Source organism: Caenorhabditis remanei, chromosome V, assembly GCF_010183535.1.
Source record: "Caenorhabditis remanei strain PX506 chromosome V, whole genome shotgun sequence".
Classification (NCBI taxonomy): Eukaryota; Metazoa; Nematoda; class Chromadorea; order Rhabditida; family Rhabditidae; genus Caenorhabditis; species Caenorhabditis remanei.
This window is the reverse complement of record NC_071332.1, coordinates 9,590,147-9,613,880: the sequence shown is the minus strand read 5'-3', so window position 1 is coordinate 9,613,880 and position 23,734 is coordinate 9,590,147. Positions and strand designations below refer to the sequence as shown.

General features: G+C 37.0%; 6 protein-coding genes across 6 annotated transcripts; 1 reads left to right on the top strand and 5 right to left on the bottom strand.

Annotated features, from left to right (window-relative positions):
* Positions 1-88: 88 nt before the first annotated feature.
* On the bottom strand, positions 89-2,177 carry GCK72_018555 (uncharacterized protein; the record flags this gene model as incomplete). The annotated part of the gene is made up of 6 exons (XM_003114181.2): positions 89-262; positions 308-501; positions 548-1,325; positions 1,631-1,750; positions 1,804-1,940; positions 1,991-2,177. 6 exons carry the CDS (start codon positions 2,175-2,177, stop codon positions 89-91), a joined length of 1,590 nt encoding a protein of 529 aa, XP_003114229.2.
* A 1,165-nt stretch (positions 2,178-3,342) lies between these two features.
* GCK72_018554 (uncharacterized protein) lies at positions 3,343-3,697 on the bottom strand (the record flags this gene model as incomplete). The annotated part of the gene is made up of 2 exons (XM_003114212.2): positions 3,343-3,545; positions 3,598-3,697. The coding sequence occupies 2 exons, from the start codon at positions 3,695-3,697 to the stop codon at positions 3,343-3,345; spliced, it is 303 nt and encodes a 100-aa protein (XP_003114260.2).
* A 1,768-nt stretch (positions 3,698-5,465) lies between these two features.
* On the top strand, positions 5,466-6,804 carry GCK72_018553 (uncharacterized protein; the record flags this gene model as incomplete). Its single annotated transcript, XM_003114496.2, has 4 exons — positions 5,466-5,583; positions 5,996-6,140; positions 6,184-6,668; positions 6,716-6,804. 4 exons carry the CDS (start codon positions 5,466-5,468, stop codon positions 6,802-6,804), a joined length of 837 nt encoding a protein of 278 aa, XP_003114544.2.
* Positions 6,805-8,851: 2,047 nt separating this feature from the next.
* GCK72_018552 (uncharacterized protein) lies at positions 8,852-14,950 on the bottom strand (the record flags this gene model as incomplete). Its single annotated transcript, XM_053732617.1, has 14 exons — positions 8,852-8,952; positions 9,002-9,089; positions 9,141-9,334; positions 9,929-10,028; positions 10,076-10,211; positions 10,257-10,402; positions 10,448-10,620; positions 10,975-11,295; positions 11,377-11,505; positions 11,809-11,890; positions 11,935-12,014; positions 12,422-12,479; positions 12,632-12,733; positions 14,894-14,950. 14 exons carry the CDS (start codon positions 14,948-14,950, stop codon positions 8,852-8,854), a joined length of 1,767 nt encoding a protein of 588 aa, XP_053581530.1.
* Positions 14,951-16,669: 1,719 nt separating this feature from the next.
* Positions 16,670-17,548, bottom strand: GCK72_018551 (uncharacterized protein; the record flags this gene model as incomplete). The annotated part of the gene is made up of 2 exons (XM_053732616.1): positions 16,670-16,850; positions 17,436-17,548. 2 exons carry the CDS (start codon positions 17,546-17,548, stop codon positions 16,670-16,672), a joined length of 294 nt encoding a protein of 97 aa, XP_053581529.1.
* Positions 17,549-19,961: 2,413 nt separating this feature from the next.
* GCK72_018550 (uncharacterized protein) lies at positions 19,962-22,937 on the bottom strand (the record flags this gene model as incomplete). The annotated part of the gene is made up of 7 exons (XM_053732615.1): positions 19,962-20,000; positions 20,228-20,388; positions 20,452-20,588; positions 20,632-20,744; positions 21,533-21,647; positions 22,565-22,688; positions 22,793-22,937. 7 exons carry the CDS (start codon positions 22,935-22,937, stop codon positions 19,962-19,964), a joined length of 834 nt encoding a protein of 277 aa, XP_053581528.1.
* Between the last annotated feature and the right edge of the window lie 797 nt (positions 22,938-23,734).

The following is a 23,734-nucleotide window of genomic DNA, read 5'->3' as shown; positions in this document are numbered from 1 at the left end:
AAAGCAGAAGGAATGAAACTAGTCGATATTTTATTAGTTTCTAAAAATGATATGTACATAACTAAGGAACCTTCATCCAATTCCTGTTCTATTTCTTTTCTGGATCCGAAGTCGGAAGTGCTGTTCTTCCATTTTTCTGTCTCTCAGGCATTGTTTCTGGTAATGGTCTTCCTTTGGTTTCCGGAAGTTGAACCTGGAATGCAATGGCGTCGAACAAACACATTACAGTAAGAACTGCATACGGCAAACTTTTGTACGGGCACTGAAATCAAATCAGGTTTTTATCGAAACACGAATCAGTTCATACCAAAATAAATAATTGAGGCCCAAGAATTGTTCCGATTCTACTCGCACTTGACTTGAAAGAAACTGCAGAGTTTCTGATGACTGTTGGATAGAATTCCATAAGAACCATCGATTTGGTAATGAATACTTGAGAAGCTGTGGCAGAAGCAAGCAACGTGGCAATTCGGATAATCAAGGAGTACTCTTCTTCGTATTCTGGAATGAATGAGATGACTTCGTATTAAAATATGGGAAATCTCACCAAAGTAATAAGTAATGAAAATTGAAAACACACAAACTGTGATAGTCAACTTTGAAATCAAGTGAATATGCTTCCTCCCCAATCCTTTGAACTTTATATCAGCCACTCCGAAGGCAATATTCAACATCCAGCGGAGAGTTCCCATGAGTAGTGCATTGATGTACAATGAACCAGACAGTTTTTCGATATTGAACACGAATCCGTAGTTTGTGAATGAAGTTGAGAACATTCCAAGCCACATGATCATTGTCACAGATGCCATGTATTTATTCCAGAACAAGTGTCTAAAATCGTAGTTTTTCCTTTTCTGTGTTCGTTCTGCTTGTCGTTTCTGCTCCGTTTGCAACATTTCTTCAATTTCAGACCATGAATGATCTGATGTGTTTCCATCCACTTCCATTATTCTCTTCAAAACTCGACGAGCATCATCAATTCTGCCTGCCTGAATCAACCATCTTGGTGATTCTTGAACGAACATGAAAACCAATGCTCCCGGCATAGAAAGTGCAAAAATAGCATACTGATAAGTGATCCAGTCATGACAAAGGTAAGCCACCAAACTGAGAAGCATGTAGTTCGGAGCCCAGCTGATCATTGTTGCGATCCAGAAACGATGTTGACGTGGAACATGCTCCATCTTGTAAACTCCATAAGTACTCAAAAGACCTCCTTTGAAAACGGAAAGAAGAGTTCGGACAATTGTGAAGTAGATCAAATCCTTGACGAAAGTGTTGACGATGCTGAGGGATGACACCATGAAGAAGCAAACCGAGAGTACCTGAAAGTAATCATTCAGTGTTTCAAAATTATTGGAAATCAGTTAAATGATTTAGTATGTGTTGCCTTTTCACAATCTCTGGTTCACTGTTTACTATTTTGTCGTTTTATTAGCTTCCATTCCTCTGGAAACAAGATTTCAATCTTTCTTTCTCTTGTCAGATGAAATAATTCAAGAATGTGATGGTTTTTTGATCTTTCCTAAAACTTCTAACTAGGAAACTCTAAGACAGTCCATGTCTCTCTCGTCGTTAACTTCACAGTTTCCTTTCCCTTGTTCCATTACCATTTTTATTTTTGACCTACCTTCAACCTTCCATACCTATCGGCAACCGCTCCCGACGTAACAGATCCAATCAAAACACCGACCATCTGCACAGAAATACTGGTTTTCACCCATGCGCCTTCGCCACAAAAATGACCAAACTGGAAAAAATAAAAATGAAAGTTGGCAAATCGATGATATCTTCCGTCCTCACATCAACATTAATTGAGTAAAAATCGTATTTGGAAGTGATTGTGCAATTGGGAGGATTATGGAAATCATAGGAAGAATCACATATATCTTTGATGAAAACATCCGGACCTTCACAACTGACTTGCTTTGGAATTGCACCTGGAATCGATTACAACCATTGACTGAATTAGAGTGACTCGAAAACTGACCAGCATACATCATATAAAGTGTATTTCCTGCTCCAGAGAGGAGCATAAACTCTGAGAAAAGCAGGATGAGCCAGCAGTATTTCCCAAGTTTCATGAAATTATCTAGTGTTTTTTCCTCTTTTGGAGGCAGAAGTTGAACCTCATTCTCCTGGTTAGGCCCGAGAGATAAGGTGGCAGTGGAGGCCATCCTGGAAAATGGAAAGGTATTTTTTGATCTTCATTCTCTTTCCATAGAACATAAAAACAAAGCGATGGAATTCTCCTCGACTTGTCCTCTCAACCCTTCTCAACCCCTTTTTTCAACACCTAGCGAATGATCATTAATATCACAGAATGGAACGAAAAAATCGGACAAAAAGAGATGGACGATTGAATGTTTGGTCAACGCTCTATAGAAAGAGATAATAAATGGTGTGAAAAAATATATTTATTATAACTACGAAATAAACGAAAATAATTGATAAGATCTAAAGAACTATCTCATAAGACTTCGAGACAGTGCTGAATGCACCTGATCTACGGCCTATCGGTCACTACGTGAACTCAGTCAGGTTCAACAAATAGAGGGAAAAAGAGTATTGGATTCAAAAAGTAAATGAATGTACGAATGAGAAGAAGTGAACGAGAGGGTACAACCCAAAAGGGCAAACCATTCAGATAGGTCGATTGAACAGAAAGATACGAATGGTAAATGGCAGCAAAGACTAACTTTGGGAGAGACGATTTGCATGAATAAGTGTTTTTTCTATCTCTTTTTTGTCCGTAAACTATGTGCATACACACCAGTTTCAAATTGAAAGACACAATGCAGTTGCAAAGCACAAAATGATGTTCATTTCAAAAAGATTTATGACGTTGAATGGAAGAGGTTTGAATCGCTTCGAATTGGAGGACTCCCTATATTTTTTAAGAAGATAGTTCATATCGAAGTTTGATAGGGACCCCCCGCTTCCAGTTTAAAACTCTGAAAATCCTGAAAACCTGAAGAGACGATGAACCAAAACCTCGAAGATCAGCTGTTTGAGAGAGAGCTCCTCCTGAACTTATTCTTATAATCTCCAAATCTCGATATCACATCAAACAACAAAAACAGAATTCAATTTCAAATCCGTTTATTTACACTGCTACTTTTCATTTCAACAGAATTGCCTCAAACATTTAGAGCTACAGAAGAGATACACGTATTAGAGATAAGACATCACAAAGAATTGGAATGATGGATGGAATGATTGTGAAGGAAGATAGAAAGAAAAAGAGAGATCGTGACTAGGGAAACCCAATGTGGGTTTTATCGTACACGTTACAACTATAACGACTTCGAAAATCCGAGGGAAAAATAAAATGAAAGGTTGTTAGAAGCCTCCTCGCTTCCTGGCATCAACCACTTCAGCTAGGAATCCACTTCTTTGGAACTGGTAAAAAATATCGGATTCGGATACCAAGTCGGATGAGTCGTCAAGAGCATCATTTTGATCGATCAGACGTTCCGGAACCTCTCGAAACGGCAAGAATACATCACGAGGATCGTTGTCGAGATTGGGGAATGTGTTCATGTCTGAAAGATTGAAATTATTATTTGATTCATTTGGAGGAGTCAGTCAACTCACTTTGCCTATCAGTAGGAACCGGCGCGGAGGATACTGTATTGATTATTACAGTAACGAGAAGAACAATGGAGACAAGTACAGAGAGTGTGGAGGCAGACATGATGTTGAGAATGGGGTTGTGAGGAAGAGAAAATAATTATAAGACTGATTGGTCTTCTTTGAAAATCTTCAAAGGGGCGGACTCCTTTCCTCTTTTTCTCTTCAAAACGAAATAGTAGAGAAGGCATGGAGACGCGAAAGATTAATTGATACCCGACCCCTCTTCTCTTTTCTTCTCTGTGATTTTCAAAAACTGTGTATCTATTTCGGGCGAACATGTATACATGTCAGATTCTATGGTCTCATTAGTTAGATTGCAGATGCGCCGGATGTGGAAAAAAGGGGAGAAGACGATGAAGAAGGGGATTACTGTACTGCTTCATGGCATCATCATCGAAGTCTTCATCTACATATCATCACACCATTTTGTTGCTATTCTTGGCATTTCTTCGATAGTCACATGTCAATTCTTTTTCTTTGACTGTGATGAACCTCTTCGGGAACACGCACCGACACACAGATCGCAAATAACTCCTACCGTACTCTCATTATGTTAAACACATCAAACACCATCCTCCCATATTTCTTCTTTTGCTTCGTATTCGATACATTCTTCAAAGATACGTGTACTGTTTCTCTTTTCTGCAAAAGAATATGTCTTCTTCGTATCGAATGTTCTTTAAAAGTGACAAGGCGGAGGTCATTAATCTTATCTTCTACCCTTTCAACACGACAATTTAGTCAGTTGCTTTGACTTTGCAGAATGAAGAATCAAAAGAAAATTTGTTCGATATACTGATTAAAATACAATCTTGATTTCATTGAAAAAAGATGACAAAGTGAATGGACAAAGAAGAATTGTTCTCTTTTCTTTTTATCAAAATGTGCGAGAAAATGAAAACAGAAAAGAACTATAGGTCAAATGAATGGAGGGGAATGATTTCAGATAAAGAAAAATGTGATATGACACGAAGAAAACTGGAAAATGAAGAACAATAAATTAACAAGGAACTCTTGTGTTTGGAAAATTCTTATGAATTTTGAATTTTGAACTTTGAGAGTAACTACTACAGTATCACGTCAATCTTGGTTTCTGTTCATGACATGTAAATATACAAAACCTGAAGAGTTACTAACTAAATGGTAACTGTATTGACCGGGAGTCAGAAATTCGCAGACGTTAGCTATTATAGAATTCCTGATGGGGATAAAAGCCGAGAAAAAGTCGCGGGTGTAAACGTCGAGAATTTCGACTCTATTCAGGTATGAGTTATAGGAAGGGCTTTTTTAGTGTAGAACCTGAGAGGTTTTTCTAGTTTCAACGATTATCAAAATCCACCAATCATACAGTTTTGAATTTTGGATCTCAAGTTTTCTCTAGATCAAAGTCAAACGTTCCGTATCTATTCAAGAGCTCGTTAATCAAATGATGAAATTAACAGTCTTCTTATCTTTTCTTATCGCTCTTTCTGCTCTTTTCTTTCTCCCTTTTCCGGGTTCTTTCTGATCAATTCAACAATTCTTCCCCAGTTAACTATGCACCTCATACTATTATTAACCTTGCTACCTTTTGTTTCATGTACTTCTTCTTTTCATCCTTCGGTCTCGTACCGACCAACTATCCCTGAGAATGCTCGTAAACTATCCGGCAGTGATCTCACTTCATACGTAAACAACCATCAAAAACTATGGAAAGCAGAAACGTCCCGCATGACTTTCCAAGAAAAAATGGTAAACTTTAATGACTATCGGACACAGAAAAGTCGTATTCTGATCGTTTTTAGGCACGTGTCAAAGATATAAAATTCATCAAATCTCACGAAGATCAAATGGTTGGAGATTCTGAAAACAGCCAAGTTCTTCTGGACATTCCAACGTCTTTCGATTCCAGACAGAAATGGCCAGAGTGTACTCAAATTGGAGCCGTTCGTGATCAATCCGATTGTGGTATGTAATTTGGTTTGATACTAACTTGTTATTGATATATCTCTTCTCTTCTTTGGAATGAAGAAACTGAAGAGGAAGAAGGGACAGTCCGATAGTGACGTGATTCGGAGAAGAAACCATTTCCAAAAAGGAGAAAGAGAGGGAAAGAGTGATAGCGATTTATCATTTTTGTGTCTATTTTTTGTCGATTGCGACACAAAAACTGTTTAATTTATCGAAAGTATCAAAACATAGAACATCAATAATATGAAAAAATATGACTCAGAAACGGTCGACCGAAATAAAGGCTAATAACGTGACAAAGTACCACACGCGGAACTAATCTTTAGGCTATCGTTATGTCTAGAGAATGTTGTTTTTAACAGAGTTCCCTCATCTGATTTCAATAAGTTAGACAAAAGGATTTTTACAGGGTCGGCTGCTCATTTGGTAGCTGTTGAGTTGGCATCCGACAGAACTTGTATATTTTCAAATGGAACATTCAATTGGCCACTTTCCGCCCAAGATCCATTATCATGCTGTGTGGGATTAATGTCGATTTGTGGAGATGGCTGGGGGTAGGTTGATGTTATGGTTTCTTTGATTCATAAATGGCTTCAGATGTGACGGTAGCTGGCCGAAGGATATTCTAAAATGGTGGCAGACTCACGGACTATGCACAGGTGGTAACTACGAAGATCAGTTTGGATGTAAACCATATTCAATCTATCCTTGTGACAAGAAGTATCCAAATGGAACGACATCAGTTCCTTGTCCGGGATATCATACTCCAACTTGCGAAGAGCATTGCACATCAAATATAACATGGCCAATCGCCTACAAACAAGACAAACATTTTGGAAAAGCTCACTACAATGTCGGGAAGAAAATGACAGATATTCAAACTGAAATAATGACTAATGGACCAGTTATTGCTTCTTTTGTAATTTACGACGACTTTTGGGATTACAAATCAGGAATTTATGTTCATACAGCTGGAGATCAAGAAGGAGGAATGGACACCAAGATCATTGGATGGGGAGTGGATAGTGGAGTTCCATATTGGTTGTGTGTTCATCAATGGGGTACCGATTTCGGAGAGAATGGTATGGAGTATGGAAACAAAAAGTGTTCTTGAAAATACATTTTTCAGGCTTTGTGAGATTCTTGCGTGGTGTGAATGAAGTCAATATTGAGCATCAAGTGTTGGCTGCTCTACCAGATATAGATAAACATAATTGAGTAAAACATAAAAAAATATATTGTGTGTTGTGAACTTTGAATAAAAATTATTAATAAGACTGGTTAGAGACTCTACACTGGTTCAAACCACCGAAAATGTTCGGAGAAATCTAAATTGAAAATGCAGCTGGATTATTTCAGAATATAAAGAGTAATATGGAGAGGGATTTCTAATTCGAAATAAATTAAACTGAAGATTTGTTATATTGAAAAAGACAAATATTTTGAAGTTTTAATTTCATTTATCTTTGAGTCAACTAAATTCCCAGGTGACTTCATTCATCACTTCCTGGTTGAAAATCATCCAGTAGTCATTCATGTCTCTTATGTTTTACTTTACCAAAAGATCGCTTCGAACATTACTCAGAATCAAGTATCCCTCTGATAAAATGCATCTGAAAAGTAGTGACTAACACTTTTTCTCTTTATCTTGAGATTATTACAGACACCTTCACAATTTGTATATAACACAATAACAAAACGGAGAGTTTATTGAATTTGGAATCTTCTCTCAATATGAAAACTGCTGCAGTTTGTCTCACGTTCTCTTTATTTCTTATTACTTTGTTGCTGTTTCTTCTGGAAAAAACGAAAAAGATTATCGGAAGTTATCGGTATCTTCTAGTAGTGTACAGTTGTTTTCTGATATCATACAACTTTGTGGATTTTCTAATGCTACCGGTGGGATATTGAAATAGATTGAGACAACTATTCTATATTTATAGGCTGTTCATATTCACAAGTCAGGATTCATTTACTTTGCCACCAGTGCATTGAAACAGCGCCCTTTCGGAATGGTTTTGGCTGGACTACAGTCGTTGAGTCAGGGAATCTGTATGTCTCTTTTGTCTATCAATTTTTTTTCGATAATTCAGTAAGTCAAATACAGATTTTTCTATAATGTTTTTTTCAAAACTATTTCAGCAGAGACGGTTACGGCAAATACTGGTATATTTGGCCTGGGGTTTCAGCTGTATTGATGTCAATTTGGGCATTAGCAGCTGTCAAACTACATAATCCTGAATATTTCAGGCAATAACTCCTTGCTGCATGATTTATATTCCAAGTTTTATTTTTTTTTTCTTGGGGGAGAGTATCATTCCGGTGCTCTCCGTTTGGGCGGTAGGGAGGAGTTGGGTAGCGACCCGGAAGTATGGATGCCCAACCACCGCAATCTGATCTGGCAATGTGTTTCGGATGGTCTCTGTCTCTAGATCTGAAATAGAGCTCTGGCCTGAAGAACACACGCGCGGACCGGTTGGATGCCGACTTGACCTGGAGGGTGCAAGCCCAAAAGGAAGAGTTGAAGGCGGTGAAGCTCCTGGCGGGAAACTCCGTCATAGTCAGTTGTGTGCCAACACCCGACGACTATGACATAGTTGGAGGAATCCTGATCTGATAATAATCATTGTTCATATAAGGGAGGGGGATGGTAAATACCCAGGGTCCGAAACCATCAAAGCAGCAACTGACCAGCATAGTAGTGATGAACACATAGATCCTGGGGTTCCCTGAACTCGACCCATCTGCACAAACCCACTTTGTACAAATGAACCAAACTGATGAAGAGTTTAATGATTTCTTACATCACAGCTAGCGGACCTACCGTGAGGTAGACTCCCGCCGCTGTAGCAGGCTCGCCATTTCGCACCACTCTTGAATATGGATGCGAATGTGATTAGGATTGAATAAGTCCAACGTTGCTAATTTCTGTATTTCCTATTATCGACTCTATCATCATTCTTGTATGTTTACGAGGATTTCGAGTCACTCTTGAACGTGAGAAGCCAGACATAAAATAGAAATAGACATCTCAAGGAATAATTTATTTTATAGAAATGATATGGATGGCTCCAAACACTATCTCCAACAGTGTTCGTCTAGCACACATTACCTAAACTGTTTGAAGATAAATTATAATATATAATTCTGAATTAAATAAATGATTTATTTTATTTAATCGTAGAGCATTCGACATAAAATAACCCATAATCCAATTTATACAAACATAGATCATTCGGTACATTTCATTCATAATTCGTAATCATTATTGATGCTTCGGAGTCCTGAATCGACTCCATATCCTTTGATATTCTAAGTACCGTCGCCGCGCCTCTTCACTCCATCGACCATCTTGAGACACAACTTCTGAAAGTATTCCATGTTTCACAGAAGAATATACTTTTCAAGGGCTTACCATTATTCAAATCGTTCAATGCTTTCAAAAGTTTTTGTAGTTCTATGCATTGAGAGGTTTTTCGTGGACCTTCGTTCTGGCTTACTAGCTGAAAAAGATGGATCCTATGTGCTACATCTAGACTTTCAATAAAACTAACGGGTCTATCTGTAACAGAAGCTTCTATATCTGCGTACTGTGCTTCAACAGATTCATATTCCTCATTTACACTGTGTAGTTTGTAGTTTTCATCAGAACTTTCAGTGAGAGGTTCATGATTTACAGTAATCATTCTTGAATCCGAAGATCTAGAGTAAGGAACTCTTATGAGCATTTGCTGGGAGCCGCATGACACTGAAATTAAATGAAAGAGGATTAGAAACAGAGCTGAAAACATAATAACCAGGTCAAGAGATGTTGTAGTTGGTTGGTTGGTTGCTCACACAGCAAAAACAATTCGGTGACTGCAATCATGCTGGAACGATTCTTTTCAGGGGGAACTTGTGTGCAAGTGCTCCGGTTCCAACTCATTCAATATCAAATTTCACGATTTCTTTGGTTCTTTGACTTGAAAACTCAAGTAATTCTTTGGTTTTTGGGTAAAAAACGAAGACAAATTCATGCTCAAACAATAATTCATATTCTTTTGTTTTTCAAATATACACATTTAATTGCACTTGGGTGATGTGGAGTGGATAAGAGGAGTAAATCAATTGAAGAAAATGAAAAATAATTCAAAAAAAATGGGACAATATGAACGTAATAAACTATCAATCTGATAGAATGCAAGTGCACAACAAATGCACCCACAATCACACTGAAAATTCAAATTGATAATTTCAAAAAAGGGAGGGAACCCGCATTTTGACAATATCGACAACATCAATCAAACCATCCAAGCATGTTTCAGTTCAGGGCAGATCAGTTAAAATTCAGAATAATAATTACGGTTGGATTGTAATGTCACTAGGTCATCATCATCCACATAGTGCATTGAACCACTTTCAATGGCTCGCCAATAGTTGGAATTCATCCAGGCACGGTCATTCTGGAAAATTTGGGAAAATAGGAATATGCAGTTATATGAAAGCTCACTCTCAATGTTGTCAACTCTCCAGCTTCTACTTTGATTGCGTCATCAACAAACTTTGCCAGATCCAAGTTTTCCAAATCTTCCACAGGAACATTCAATTGGTCACCAAGATTCTTTACCAATGCCTTCATTGATAGCCTGAAAACATTTCTGAGTATTTTCTAATCAAATTTGGATACTCACTTTTGACCTCCGAACCAAATTTGAACATTATGAACATTGTCCAACTTCCTTCCGAAGTAATGCAACTTTTTCAGTGTATCGGCAGCAATTTCGATGGCAATTGTAGTGAGAGCCAATCCAATTGCACAGTACACGAGTGTTACAAACTGAATACTTGATATTAGTTCTCTTGAATTCTGAAAAAATCTAACCAGCCAATCTGTCGACTGTGGTACCAAATCTCCCAGACCAATGGTTGTTAATGTGACAAAATTGAAGTAGATAGCCAGACCAAAAGTCATTCCTTCTTCGTAATAACTCATCAAAAGTGATCCAGCAATGATATAAATGAGGAATGCGAGGAACAATACGACAGTTTCCGTCACTGAAAAGAATGTTACGTTAACAAAAATTATTCAATTGTGTCGAAGTGAATGAAAAATACAAGTACAATAATGATTGGGAGTGAGCAAATTGGAAATTGTGTTGGCAGAGGAGGTGGAAGTAAATCGGCAAGTGAAACTTTTGAGCAGTAAATCAGCAAAATGTGAGCACTTTCAAGAGAAACGTGGCGTTGTGCTCGAAACTCACCAGTTATGGTACTATCGTCCCCTTCATCATTTACATTACTCTCTGATTGACCTATATGAATCTTCTTTTAGATTAAATAGACAAACCCAACACTTTTCAAATGATATTTTTGTTTCCATTTAATAATTTTCAACTGAAGAAAACTCACCATCGCTTTCTTCCACTTCCTCTTCTGGCTCTTCGTCATCATGCGATGAAATATCATCTTCAATCTTCTTTGCTTTTTTCTTCGAACTCTCCATTAATCTCTGTGTTTCTTTAACTTCATTCCCATTTTGATCTTTTTTATTCATCTTTTTCTTCATTCTTCGACATAAAAGAAGGAAGGGTCGGGTCCATGACTTCAGAAGTGTTGCCAAAAACTTTCCAACATTGGCGATTGCCATCATAGCAGTTGGGATTCCGATTGTACCATAGATAATGACGAATACACGACCCCAGAAAGACTGAGGAGCCACATTACCGTAACCTGAAATGATGAGAGATTACTTCAATGATATTCTCGTATGATTTTCAAAGTGTAATGTTTTCAGTTTCTCGTAAAACCCACCAATAGTAGTAATGACTGTAAAACAAAACAAGATAGCATCTGTTTTCGTCCATTGCTCAAAACCATCAATGACCTCAAACTTCTTCAAAGCGACCGCCGACTTTGGCTCTTGTTCCAGCTCCGTTGACCCTAAAACAAATCATAATTTATCGTCGACAAGTTTCAAACCTCAATCCCATTCCATACTTTCCAAAACGTTTTTATTTCTCCCTGGGGATCTCATATTTGTTCAGATGGACATATGGTGGAAACAAGGAAAAAAGAAGAGACAAAAAAGTGTTGAAATCAAAGCTCGATTTGATCGAACAACTCCAAAGGAAAAATGAGCGAAAGAGTTGCCAAAAGAGAATCTCTGGGGACTATTGGAAAAGATAACCACTACTTTTTTGACTTTTTCTAGTAAACGAGTGGGTTAGAACAAAGAAAACTGACCTTCTGGACTCGGACTATCGTATATTGCTTTCAGTTTTCGGAGATCAGATGAATAACATTCATCTAGAAGATTCACATTTGTCTGGAAAAACATTTTTTCAATATGTAAGAAGAACCAGGGGATACATGAAGATGTGAGCAATTTCCTTTTGACAAATGGGCCATTTTCCGAAGTGTATGGAGAACACATTCCTTCGAACGATCCACTAAAAATAAATAAACAATTTCGAAAGGAAGATTTTTTGGATAATGCAAATTTTTCAGCAAGTTTCTTACTATTCTTCCCATTCGTCTGTTTTATTTTATTTTGTGTTTCCTGAGTTCAAACATAAGTTCATGTAAGCTCCAACTCCATCTACATTCTGTCTCTTTGTCTTCTTCATAATCTTTGTCATTTGTCATATGTCGTCACTATCTCAGTTTTAACATTTCCGCCAATTTTTCTTTTTTTCTTCGTGCTCCGTAGTTTGATGTCTCTCTTCCGCCTAAATCTCAGTGCAGAAAGAGAGAAAGAGCAAGAGAGCAACATTTGTATTAGATTGAGAAGATTGATAGGATCTCTAGACTATGAATGAGGAAAAGAGAATGCAAAAAAGGAAGAAAAAAGACTCACAAGGAATGATTGGCATGTCATCTTTGCTATTCCGTCGAAGTCTGAACGATTCTTCTACCTGAAATATGAGCAAGAACATGAAAAATGGAAGAATTCCCAGAAGAATAAGAAAATGATGATGAATGGTGAAAGTGAGAGCTAGACAAAAGATAACACCTCGAAACCTCTGAAATCCCCCAGTGGCCAAACTCCTCAAAAATCTCATCTCACCTTGACAGGAATCCGTTCAATGTATTGGATGAGAAGTGCTCCTGCATAGACATATATTCCGACAAATAAGACGATACCCGCGTTTAGAAGATAGGGTTTGAACTGGAAAAAATATACAATAAGACAAGTTTTAGAGATTGAGAATGAAATATCTGATTTTTTATCTAGAATCATCATTGTAAAACGCGTTTTATAACTTCTTTAGGTTTCAAATTTCAGAGGAGTTGACTTTTGAGTTTAGGATTCACGTAGTCCGGACCAGGGCTGTGCGAAACATTTTTCGGACGAAAAATTTTTTGGGTTTTTCGGTGGTTTTCGAAAAAAATTGAGGCGAAACATTTTTCGGTCCCATCTTTCGAAAAACTTTACTTTTCGGACGAAAAATTTTCGGATAGTTTTTGAAGAACAGTTCGAAAACTTTTGGAATTTTCTGCTGAAATTTGCAAAAATTAGGCAACAAAAATTGTGATTTTGATTTTTTTTTTCTTGAAATTATTTCTAATTTTGTACTCAAAACAGGTTTCTGGGGTCTGTCCATGAAATACTCAAGGGTTCATACAAATTCAAAACTTCTGACTCCGAAAAACAGACAGTTTTCAGACAGTTTTCTTGAAATTTTTTTCGAATTTTTCGGTTTTTTCAATCAAAAATTTTCGAAAAATGTTTATTTTTCGATTTTTTCGGTATGAAGTTTTCGAAAAAAAAAAGTTTTCGAAAATTTTATTCGAGTTTGAAATCTTTGTCTTCTTTTTCAATCCTATTTCACCAGTCTTCACGCCTCGATCCCGACTTTTACGGATTATTTCGTTCAATCAATTATTTTATGACGTGCCTTTCTTGGCAACTTCTGTTTTCTATCACGTGACTCTTTTTTTTGTCTTCATGGATTAGCATTGGAAAAGGAAGTGGAATTGATGATAGACAACTAGGACCCCCCTTCTCCACCCTCCTTAACTAAACTAGGTTAGACCCAATTGTTGTTTTGTAAGCACATACACATGTTGGTCTCTTGAAACCACAAACTTTCCGCCTACAGCACGGAGTAGTAAATAAGTGTGACAGAGTAGTGACACTTTGTCACAAAACTATTCCCGGATTGTTTCTCTTGTCTTGAATCGTTTTGTGTCGATGTCCGCCCCGTCCACATCTGTCCCTCAGGGGTTGTTTGGCGACCCGGACACATCTTCTGAGAGAGTATCTCAATGTTCATGTGTCTACTTTCATTCTATTTTTCAGGCCAACAACCACACATACTCACACTCAATTGTTTCATATTTGAAAGAAGAACACCCAGTATTCTAAGACATGTGGGTAGAGGAATTCAGAAGAAGTTTCTCCCCAAGGAGTCACGTCTTCTCCACTTTTCTACTGCTCCTTCTCTAGTTGGCAAGTCAAAACATAACGAAGAGAAAACGAGGAGCGTGCGCCTATCTGAACATCTAATCAAGCTCAATTTGACATGATAAATTCCTTCTTCCATCCATCCTAAAAGCAAACATGAACACTTTTTCCACTATTTTTGCGTTCGGGTAGACCAAATGGGGTATCATAGACTCCCCGTTTTCTCCGAAGAGCTAACGGATTTCTATTTCGATTTCAAAATGGATTAGGTGGTGAGATAGAAGAAAGAAAGGGAAACGAAGACAAAAGTCACAGACTTTTCGAAATTGAGTTGTAGCTCGTGCGTGTGCTCTTTTCTTTTCTATTGACCCCTAAGAAATTCAGAGTTTTCAATTGTGCAAAATATTGAAGAAGAAGAGTTCGAAAGGTTCTCTGAATCAGGAATTGTTCTTTTTTTGAAGAAAAAAGGAAAAAGATCTGCATAGGTCTTAGGAATGAGCAATGCTGTTTTTGAGAGTTTTTCGAAAGTTTGGATTAGGAAACAATGGGTTTTCAGTAACTTCATGAGTTGAATAAGAAAGTTTGTTTTCAGAAGAACGAGTCCGAAAAACAAAAATTCCTGAAATACAATATTCTAAGCAACTTTCATGTGGTATTGAAAACTTGCAATAGAACCAAATGTAACTGATCAACAATTTCAAAATCACCTTTTGTTAAACCTTCACACATATTGTGGAACACATTCCTTGAAGCTTTATTTAATAAATTTTACCCAGTTTCTCACGGTGGATTTGAAGAGTAACGAGAAGAATTACTGTAGGGTATGAAACGAGTGTTTTAATAGAGAGTGTTTTTACAAAATGGAGATTATTACGAGTGAAGCACTATCCCTATCTCTTGGATCCTGTTACAAATCCTCACCTTTGCGAGATCAATTTTCTTTTTCGACGTCTTCGCCGACCTCGAATGGAATACCATCTCGATTATAAGAAATCAGATTGAAAATATGTATTAGTAATAAAATATTCCGAAAAATGATTCTCCAAAAGACACAAATGCGATAGCGAAAAGCTGTGAAACGCCCGCCACGAGAGCCCAAAGGGGCGGAGTTCAAAAGAAGACGTCCCGGGGTCCTCCGTATGTGTAGAAGAGAAGAGTCTGTCCACTACGTCCATGTCATCGTTTCCCTTTTTTGTTGGTTTTAAGTATTCAAAAAATGAAAGTAAGTGGAAACGGAAAGGAAGGGGTAATCCTGTGTGACAGTGAAAAGATAATACATTGTTTTTTGGAAGAAAAAGGAGAAGAAGAAAGAAAAATGAGGGAACAAAACAAGATAACAGACCTCCCGTTCATAAATTGTTTATGGAATTCGTGAAGAAAAGTGTGGGAATTTGGGCTTTTGACTTTTTCTTCGAATGGAAAAAACAGAGAATACCGTAGTTTGAACAAGACATTCTGGCATTTTCAAATCGAACGCAGACTGTTTGGCGATATGTTTTGAATGGGGGTTTAGATGAAGACAGAGTGTGATACATGATTATATGATAACAAATTATTTGAAACTTTGGATTTCTCTGTACAAAGCATATTTTCAGTAATCCATTAGATCACGTGATATTTACTTTTTACTCTCTCATCTCTAACCCAATTGCACCCTAATTATCAATCAACAACCACTCGAAAAGTACATCAAAACCACCCATAAAGCCTCTCTTCTTTTTGATGAAACATGGTATTGAATTGCAAAAAGGGTGAGCATACACACTCTCTTCCGGCTCTGATGGTTTTGGCACGTTATTATGAGAGCATGAATCGTCTGGAGTAGGAGGTGGTTTAGAAGGCCTTCCCTCCGGTGCACCCACCACATATGGTATCCGATTTCACGTACGTACTCAGTGGTCGTCATCATTTAAAATGTGTTGATCTATGTTGTTGTTGCTAGTAGCACTTGGTATCCAAAACCAATGAATTTGAAAACAGTGATGCGCCGGCCTTTTTTCGCTGAGGTCCTGGTTTTATCTCGTGGGACCAAACATCATAAAAACGTGTATTCCGAGAAGAATTTCCATTTCACCACGTGTTCTTTTTTGAGTCGAAGAATGTGCGGAGCAGATGAAAAATTACTTTTCTTGCGGAGGAGCAGAAAAGAGAAAGGTCAGCGAAACGAAAGTTTGTGTGAAGGGTTTTTTATTGGAGGTAAGACGGGATGGAGGAAGAGATAAATCTATCACTTTTGCAGACTCTCATATTTCACATTTTTTAGATTTCCGGATTTGCAATATGCAGATAGAAGATTTTGAGAAAAACGTGCGAAATTTGTAAAGGAGAATCGAAAAAGTGATATTTTGGAACCTTGAGTTTTGGAGAAGAACTTTGAAAATTTCCAAATTTCTTCACTTTTAGGGACTGAAAAATAATTTCATTATCCAATCCTTCTAATTTCGTACTGTACAAGATACAGAGATTGTCAGAATAATAAATTCGATGTTAACGGTTCAACCATACGATATTACTCATTCCTCATTGTTTCCCACTTTATCCTTTTCTTGAATTTGAAACTCATCCTTCCTGATCTTCTCACTGAACGAAAAAGGGTCAAAGTCTTAAAAGCCACCTCCATTACTCATTGTCATCATTATATCATCTTGCTGCTTTGCAACAACTTCTTCTCTTTTTTCTTCTTCTCCTCCCATCAAACTAGGCATTACCAGTTAATCCTTCCGATGAGTTACGGCCATGTTTTCCAGGGAAGTCGTCTCTGACTTTCCCACCCACAAAAAGTGCCAAAAATGTCAAAGAATAGAGACTTACTTTTTCAAAACGATCCTTAAACGTTCCCATTTCGCATACCTCCTCGAGTTCGTTGATGGTCACGAACCTGAAAACATGAGGGTGGAAAAAAGGCAAAAACTGAGAAAGAGTGGGGAGGTTGGTTATAATTAAATAAGTTCCAAGAAGACCGGACAAGTTTTTTTTTGAGTTTTCTGAGTTTTTCCGCCCAGTGAGCCATGTCTGGGTTGCACTTGAAGGAAGAAAGTCAAGATGAGGAATGAGAAGAAAAAAGAAGAAGATGAAGACAAAAAGTTATGAAAACGAAAGGACATGAATGATAAAATAGAAGTGTGGAGACACGTACAAAGGAAAGAAATGAGACTATTTTTGGGTTCTTGATCAAAGGATAAGTCGAAGGCTTGGAAGTTTTCATTTAAATTATTCGAATGAGAGTCAAACACAAAGAACTGTTCAGAACAGTGATTATAGGCTTTAGCTACAGTACGACAAGAAACTGAAAATAACAATGATATTTTCCTGCAAGACCTAGCTTTTTCAATCTAGTGATCCTCTAATTTCATGGATCTTTTCATCTTTGACGCTTAACGTAATGGACCACCCCTAGACAATTCATTTATTTAATTTCACTTTATTTTTCAAATTAACCCATAGTGGTTTTTAATTAACTTACTTCTTTTTAGCTGGTTTTGATACTAGATTCACCATTTCATAGTCTTCAATAACAGCTGAATCAGACTTAGAATCGGAGAGAGTTTTCTCAGAAGACGAGGAAGTTCGAAACATTGTGTTATCTTCTTTTATCTTATGATAACAAAGGGCTCGAGAGGAGGATAACAAAACCTCATTAATCATTGTGGTCTCTCCTGATGATGGCTACTAGAAGGAAACAATGAAACATTATCATTTGATTACACAACACATCAAACTCTCAATGTTGTTTCTGGTTGTGGCGGCACTTGCTCAAGAATCCATCTTTTTTGCATCTATTGACCCTTCGATAAGATTTATAGAGTCTCAGAAGAGATTTTGGGAACATTTCATTGAGAAGAGGAAGTGATAGAATGAATGATACTGATGGAAATAAGAGAAATTTTGGAAGTCGTAAAGAAACGTCAGGAGAGCAGAAAATCATAAAATTTAGACGAGATAAAATAAAAAGGTGAGGAGAAAGGTCTCAAAGGTGAGTGATTTCTCAGTTGAAATGTCAAAAATCTAGAAAGCGCATTACTGGGGAAAACTCCTCGTTTCCCATTTTCAATTTACAAAATTCAAGATTCCAAACAACTGGAACACACGGAACGAGGCTATGTTAGTGAGCATAATTTACTACAAAACTAGAATTTCGAGAAGAAAAATAAACATCCTTATCTTGAAAACACAATTCGAAAAAGTATAGTCTGCAGCCTGCTTTACTATTCACAGAAGTCCATTCACTGCAACAAAAATGGGATCGTTGTCTACTACAACTTGACAAGAATGCAACATGAGATCGTATACGAAAGATACTTCAAAAACGAAAACTTACCCAAGATATGTCCTGAAATTTCGAAAATTTATGTTATTTTTTTCGAAAAATGAAATGATTGAGATGAGCGAGTCACGGAAGCAATAAATAATGTGTGCGTCGAGAAACAATGTAGTAAAAAAGGTCGTTACCGTTGAAATCCGAACGACTTTATCTGCTTTAGAAGACTCTCTCATTGGAACACAGCTGACTAAAGAGAGAAAGAGAAAACCTCTTGAAATGGGGCAATTAATGGATTACGGGAGAAAATAGCTCCTCGAGGTCGGGTCTTTCTCGAGCACCGGGACAGGAAAAAGTTGAGTATTAAAGTTGAATATGAGGAAAAAACGAGAAAAAACTACTCGGAAATTCAAAAATTTACGACCTACCTCAGTCTGTCGTCGTAGTTTTGTTCATCTTCGTCCAGTTCTTCAATCATTTCTTTTTTATTAGACAACATTTTTGTACAGACAGAATTTTGACCAAATGAGCGTAGGAAGGAGTCAAAAATGAAGAGGAAATTGAATATGTCCGTCACATATATACATTTCTAGTACAAGTTGGGCGCAATGACCGAATACACGCGATTGGAGGGTGAGGAGCAGGACTAAATGAGCAATTGGCTGGGTGGTCCTTGGTGAGGAATATAGAAAAAAGAGAGGTGGAAATCAGATAAAAATGATTGAAAAATTGTCAGTAGTATTACATCGTTGAGACGAGAAATCAGGGAAAAGTATACTAATTTCACTCAAAAAAGATTGAAAAGACTGATAGCATATCCGAAAAGATTTTCAGAAGTTAATTTATATTTAGAAGTTTTTTTTTCAGATTTCGATTAGAGAATAGTTAACTACGAACATTTTAGCAAATTAAGAGACAATAAACTTTTTGAATTAGAAGAAACTGGTTCAGAAAAATTACCGAAGATAAATTTTAAAACTTGCGTCCGAACATCTACCCAAGCCTTTCAAAAAAGAACCGATTTTGCTAGAGCTTATATTGGGCGTTCAATCTCCGCCAAGAACTCATCAAAATTCATATTTTTGTGGACCGCCATGAAAATAAAATGCAATAAACCTTTTCTCTTTTCAAACATTCTGGAAAATATGCAATGGTTTGTTATGATTTTTTGGATGGCTCGAGTCGAAAATAAACTAAAATGCGTCTACGGATGGCAGAGATGTTCTTGACGAAGCGAAAGATGATGACACGTTAGATGTCGAAGAGCCGAACCGTCAGAGATGAATGGGCTCATATGGAACATATTTTCTAGAACAATACAGAGACATAAGGTGAAAGTAAAAACAAAAAAAGAACAACATGCAAGGACAAAAGAAATTATGAATTTGAGAAATTGAGCAGAAAAGTGTAGAAAAGTGAAAAGCTTTTATTTACGTCAGAATCGAAACCAAACCATAGTATTATTATTATTGAAGAGGGAGGAGGGAGGTGAAAGTATAATCTATCTGAGAAAAAGCATCATCGAAGCTAAGAAAAATATATATAACTGACTGAACTGACTGACTGACTGACACTGGAAAGAAGTGAGCAAAAATGGATGAATGAGAGAGAAAAAAGTAACCGATACGCCTGGGAACAGGAGAGAGAGGGTACAACTTTTGGGAGATACAATCGAACGGAAAAAAATATTTTGATAGGAGGAGAAGAGACATTCCATTTCTTATTCAAGGATTATCCAACTTTGAAACCGTATCGAGCCCAGTAGATTATCTGAATAAAGAACATGTTGGAGATCTATTGAGCCATTCATTGCAGAGGCTCAAAGATCTATATTGAAAAATAAAACATTTTAATTTGAAAGTGGGACTAGAGGTATTCCTTGAACTGCACACTTTTTGAATCAATCGTCATGTTTTGATGGGAAATTCTAGAGGATTAAGACGATTATGTTTAAAACTTAAAGTTGTCTTTCAACAGATTACTGATTTTCCGCTCACATTGAAAATACTGAAACCAGCTGGAAATGCGAATCTCGCAATGCGGTCAACTCTCTCAATGACATGTTCTTTCTCTCGTTGCATTTGAAGCTTGTATCCAACAATAGCCAATTCAATTAGTGACAGAAAGACAAATGTCATCGAGCTCAGCATCCACACATCTGGAATGTAGTACGATAATGAGACGGAGAGCAAAAAATCAGAGACTAGACTGAAGGACGTACCAATCGCTTTGATATAGGATACTCTTGGTAAGTTTTTCATGATGGAACCGAAATGAAATATCATTGAGAGCAACGCATTCACTCCGATCATAGTACGTGGAGTTATTGCTTGGGGTCCGAGAGAGAAGGCAATCCAACTGAAAACTAATGTCATATAGATTCTTGAAAATTAGTGGATACCTGATGAAAATTGAGAAAAATGTAGGAAGGTACGCTTGCAGAAAGTACCACATGTAACGACGTTCGAATACGAATGTCACGACTAATTCATCCCAGTAGCCAGCTGGATAGTCCTAAAATACTTTCATTTCACTTTAATTTATTTTCCCTCAAATACGAATTGGTTTACTTGAAATTGAGATCTAAAAGTAGTCGAAATAAAATGTTTCTGATTTATAGCTTGATGTGGCATCCAACTAATCACATCCTTCATGCCTCTCATCCCTCTCAAAACTTTCAAATCCCTTCCTTTTCTCGGATACAAATCAGAAATGTCTCTTTTCTAATGTTTTCTGATGTTCATACCCTTTTAATGACAGCGGGCGTAATGTCCTTGAGCCAAAAGTCTGCGATCCTTATCTGAAATAACTGATGTTTTAGGAGATAGGCGTCTTACAGATACTTCTTGTAATGCGAAAACGGGCGACCGTTGGTTGTTCCATTGAAGTCGAACTTCGTCATTGTTGTAAGAAAAACTGGAAGAAAAAGTGCAAGATGTTGTTGATTGATGGGATCACACGTGGAGTCTTTTTGAAAATGTTTTAACTTTTATAGGAAAAAGAGTACAACCACTTGTGTTGGGCAAGAAGTTGTTTACATATATTTATATTATGTCACAAAATGAATTATATTCAGGTCAAAGCACATATTTACTACTACTAGGCGTTCCAGTCAATAATAACTCAAGAGCTTTCTCCTATATGGTTTTCTGTAATTACATCAGTTCAGTTGAACCCACCTTTGATAGTTAAGTCTACATGATTGGGTATCCATTGGGAAATCTTCTAAATCCATGTTACATGGTCCCTTGACTCGAACTCTCTGAAATCCACTTTTACTCATTTCTCCAAGAATGACTCACATAATTCACCCAAACAGTTCCGTTATCGAATAGTGTGAGGAAGACATTTTGAAATGGCGACTCATAGATTTCCGCGAATTTCGAGTTGACGAAACATGTATTCGGTGTCCACAACCTGAAATTATGAAAAGGAAAGACGGCGTTTATGTTTTATTGCTCAGAATGACTTAGTGAGTGTCTGCTGGTCTAATGTCAGGTTGGCTTTACATGCTCCGAGATGAGAGAATCTGAAAAAAAGAAGGGCTAAATTTGAAATATCACAAAAGTGATCTTTCTGAAACCAAAAGGATCAGGAAGAAATTATAAAGGCGTGATGGAAATAGTTGTATATTTTTTGATAATATTAACGTACTGAAGTTGTCCCTAAAGAGAGTTAAACGGATGTGAGTCAGAATTTGATGATATGATGATAGAAAACACATTCCTTAATTACGTAATTGTAATATTCTATCATCGAAGGAAAACAAGTGATCTTGTTCTTTTTTGTCCTGCACAAGTTCAAAATTGACGGATAGACTGTTTGGTTTTTTATCGCGTTTTCAGTTTTGTATGTAGAATCATACTTCTCTGAAAGATGCTCTAAGTAAGCTTCAAAGAACAAATTGAAACTTTTTGCAGTTTTGAAACCAAACTAGTCTGGCCAGTGTTTTCTGAGTTTTCATTACGGCCCAGTTCATCTCACAAACAAAAAACCCACGCGTTTGTGCAGTATTCGTAGTTTTGTTTTTTAACCAACAGAGAAAATTTCTGAGATTTGTTGAGCTATGAGGTCGTGCCTGTCTCATCTAAAAATGTTTCACTCAAACTCCGTATGAAAGTGTGTTTTATTTCGTTCAATTTTTAATTCAATGTTCGTTTACTTCTCTGAATTCGGACCCATGAGGAAAAAAGTGTGTTGAACCTTAGACCTTAGACACTTGGGACACTATGGGTAAACAACTCGCTCAAAAGTAATATCCTTGGTTGGGAATAGGCATGACCTTCTCACAATGGCAGCCCATTGAAAACAAGATCTTCTTTTCTCAATCTCACCTCAAATTGGGATCCGTCCACATCTCATTGATGAACATTTCCAACTCAAAATCATTCGTCATTTCGGAGATTGAATTGATCTCCTGAATCCAAAATTCAACACTGACTGTGATTCCATTCTTGTCTGGAAAATTTTTGATTCTGATTTGATTTGATGATGATGAGGTTATTGATTAAAATTTGCCTACTTCTTTGCCAATTTATTTTATTGAAAATACTCGCACTCACGTGGCAATTTATGTTTACTGTAGTCCCGTTTCCTGATCAACGTATCCATAAGTTGTGCTTCATTCAAACATTCTGACCGAAGCTCGTGAACTTCTTCAGAGTACGTCAAAACCAGTAGGTTCAGAAATAAAAGAAAAAATAGCATGAATGAAAGGCTGAATCGAAAAGGAATGAGCTTTTCGTTTATGCCTCCTTATTTTTTCTTTTTAAAATGCACCTCAATCCCAGTGAAATAAGAAATTGGGGCCACACAACGAAACAGGAAATGGGAGAAAGGAAATCGTTGTTTTGATGTGGGAATGGAAAAGATTTTGAACGCTTTACTGGAAAAGAATTGAAAAAAAACGAATAAAACCGAACTGCATATCGAATTTCATTTTAATATTGAAGTGCGTAACAATGGAAACATGATACCGATAGATGAACTTTAGAGAGTTAATGGATGCTCATAGTAGTTCCAGATGTCATTTTCTTTCCAGCTTCGGAATCAGTGTAGCCATCGAAATCACCTGTACCCTTCGTTCTTCCAGGCTCATAAACTATTTTCCATATATTTCTCGAGCAGTCAGAATTCCTCTGCTTTCTCATGGGAGGAATTTGTTTTTTTATTCATTTCTCCTCCTCTTTTCACCGAGATCGTCATTATAGTCTAACTTCAATCCCCATCATTAGATCTAGTTTAAAATGATAGGTGTCTCATTCAACTGATCTTCAAACTAAAACTGAACCCGTCACTTTTTGAGCTTTCTTCTATTTTCATTCTTACAGAAATGTCGTCGATGGTATGGGTCGAAAAGTCTTTTCTCGCTTCGGAAGTCGGGTTTGTCTCTACTCTTATTGTGAATTCATTCCTGGTTTATCTTATATTATTCCACACTAAACAAGTATTCGGAGCATACAAATATCTGATTTTATCGTTTTCATTGATGGGTATTTTATTTG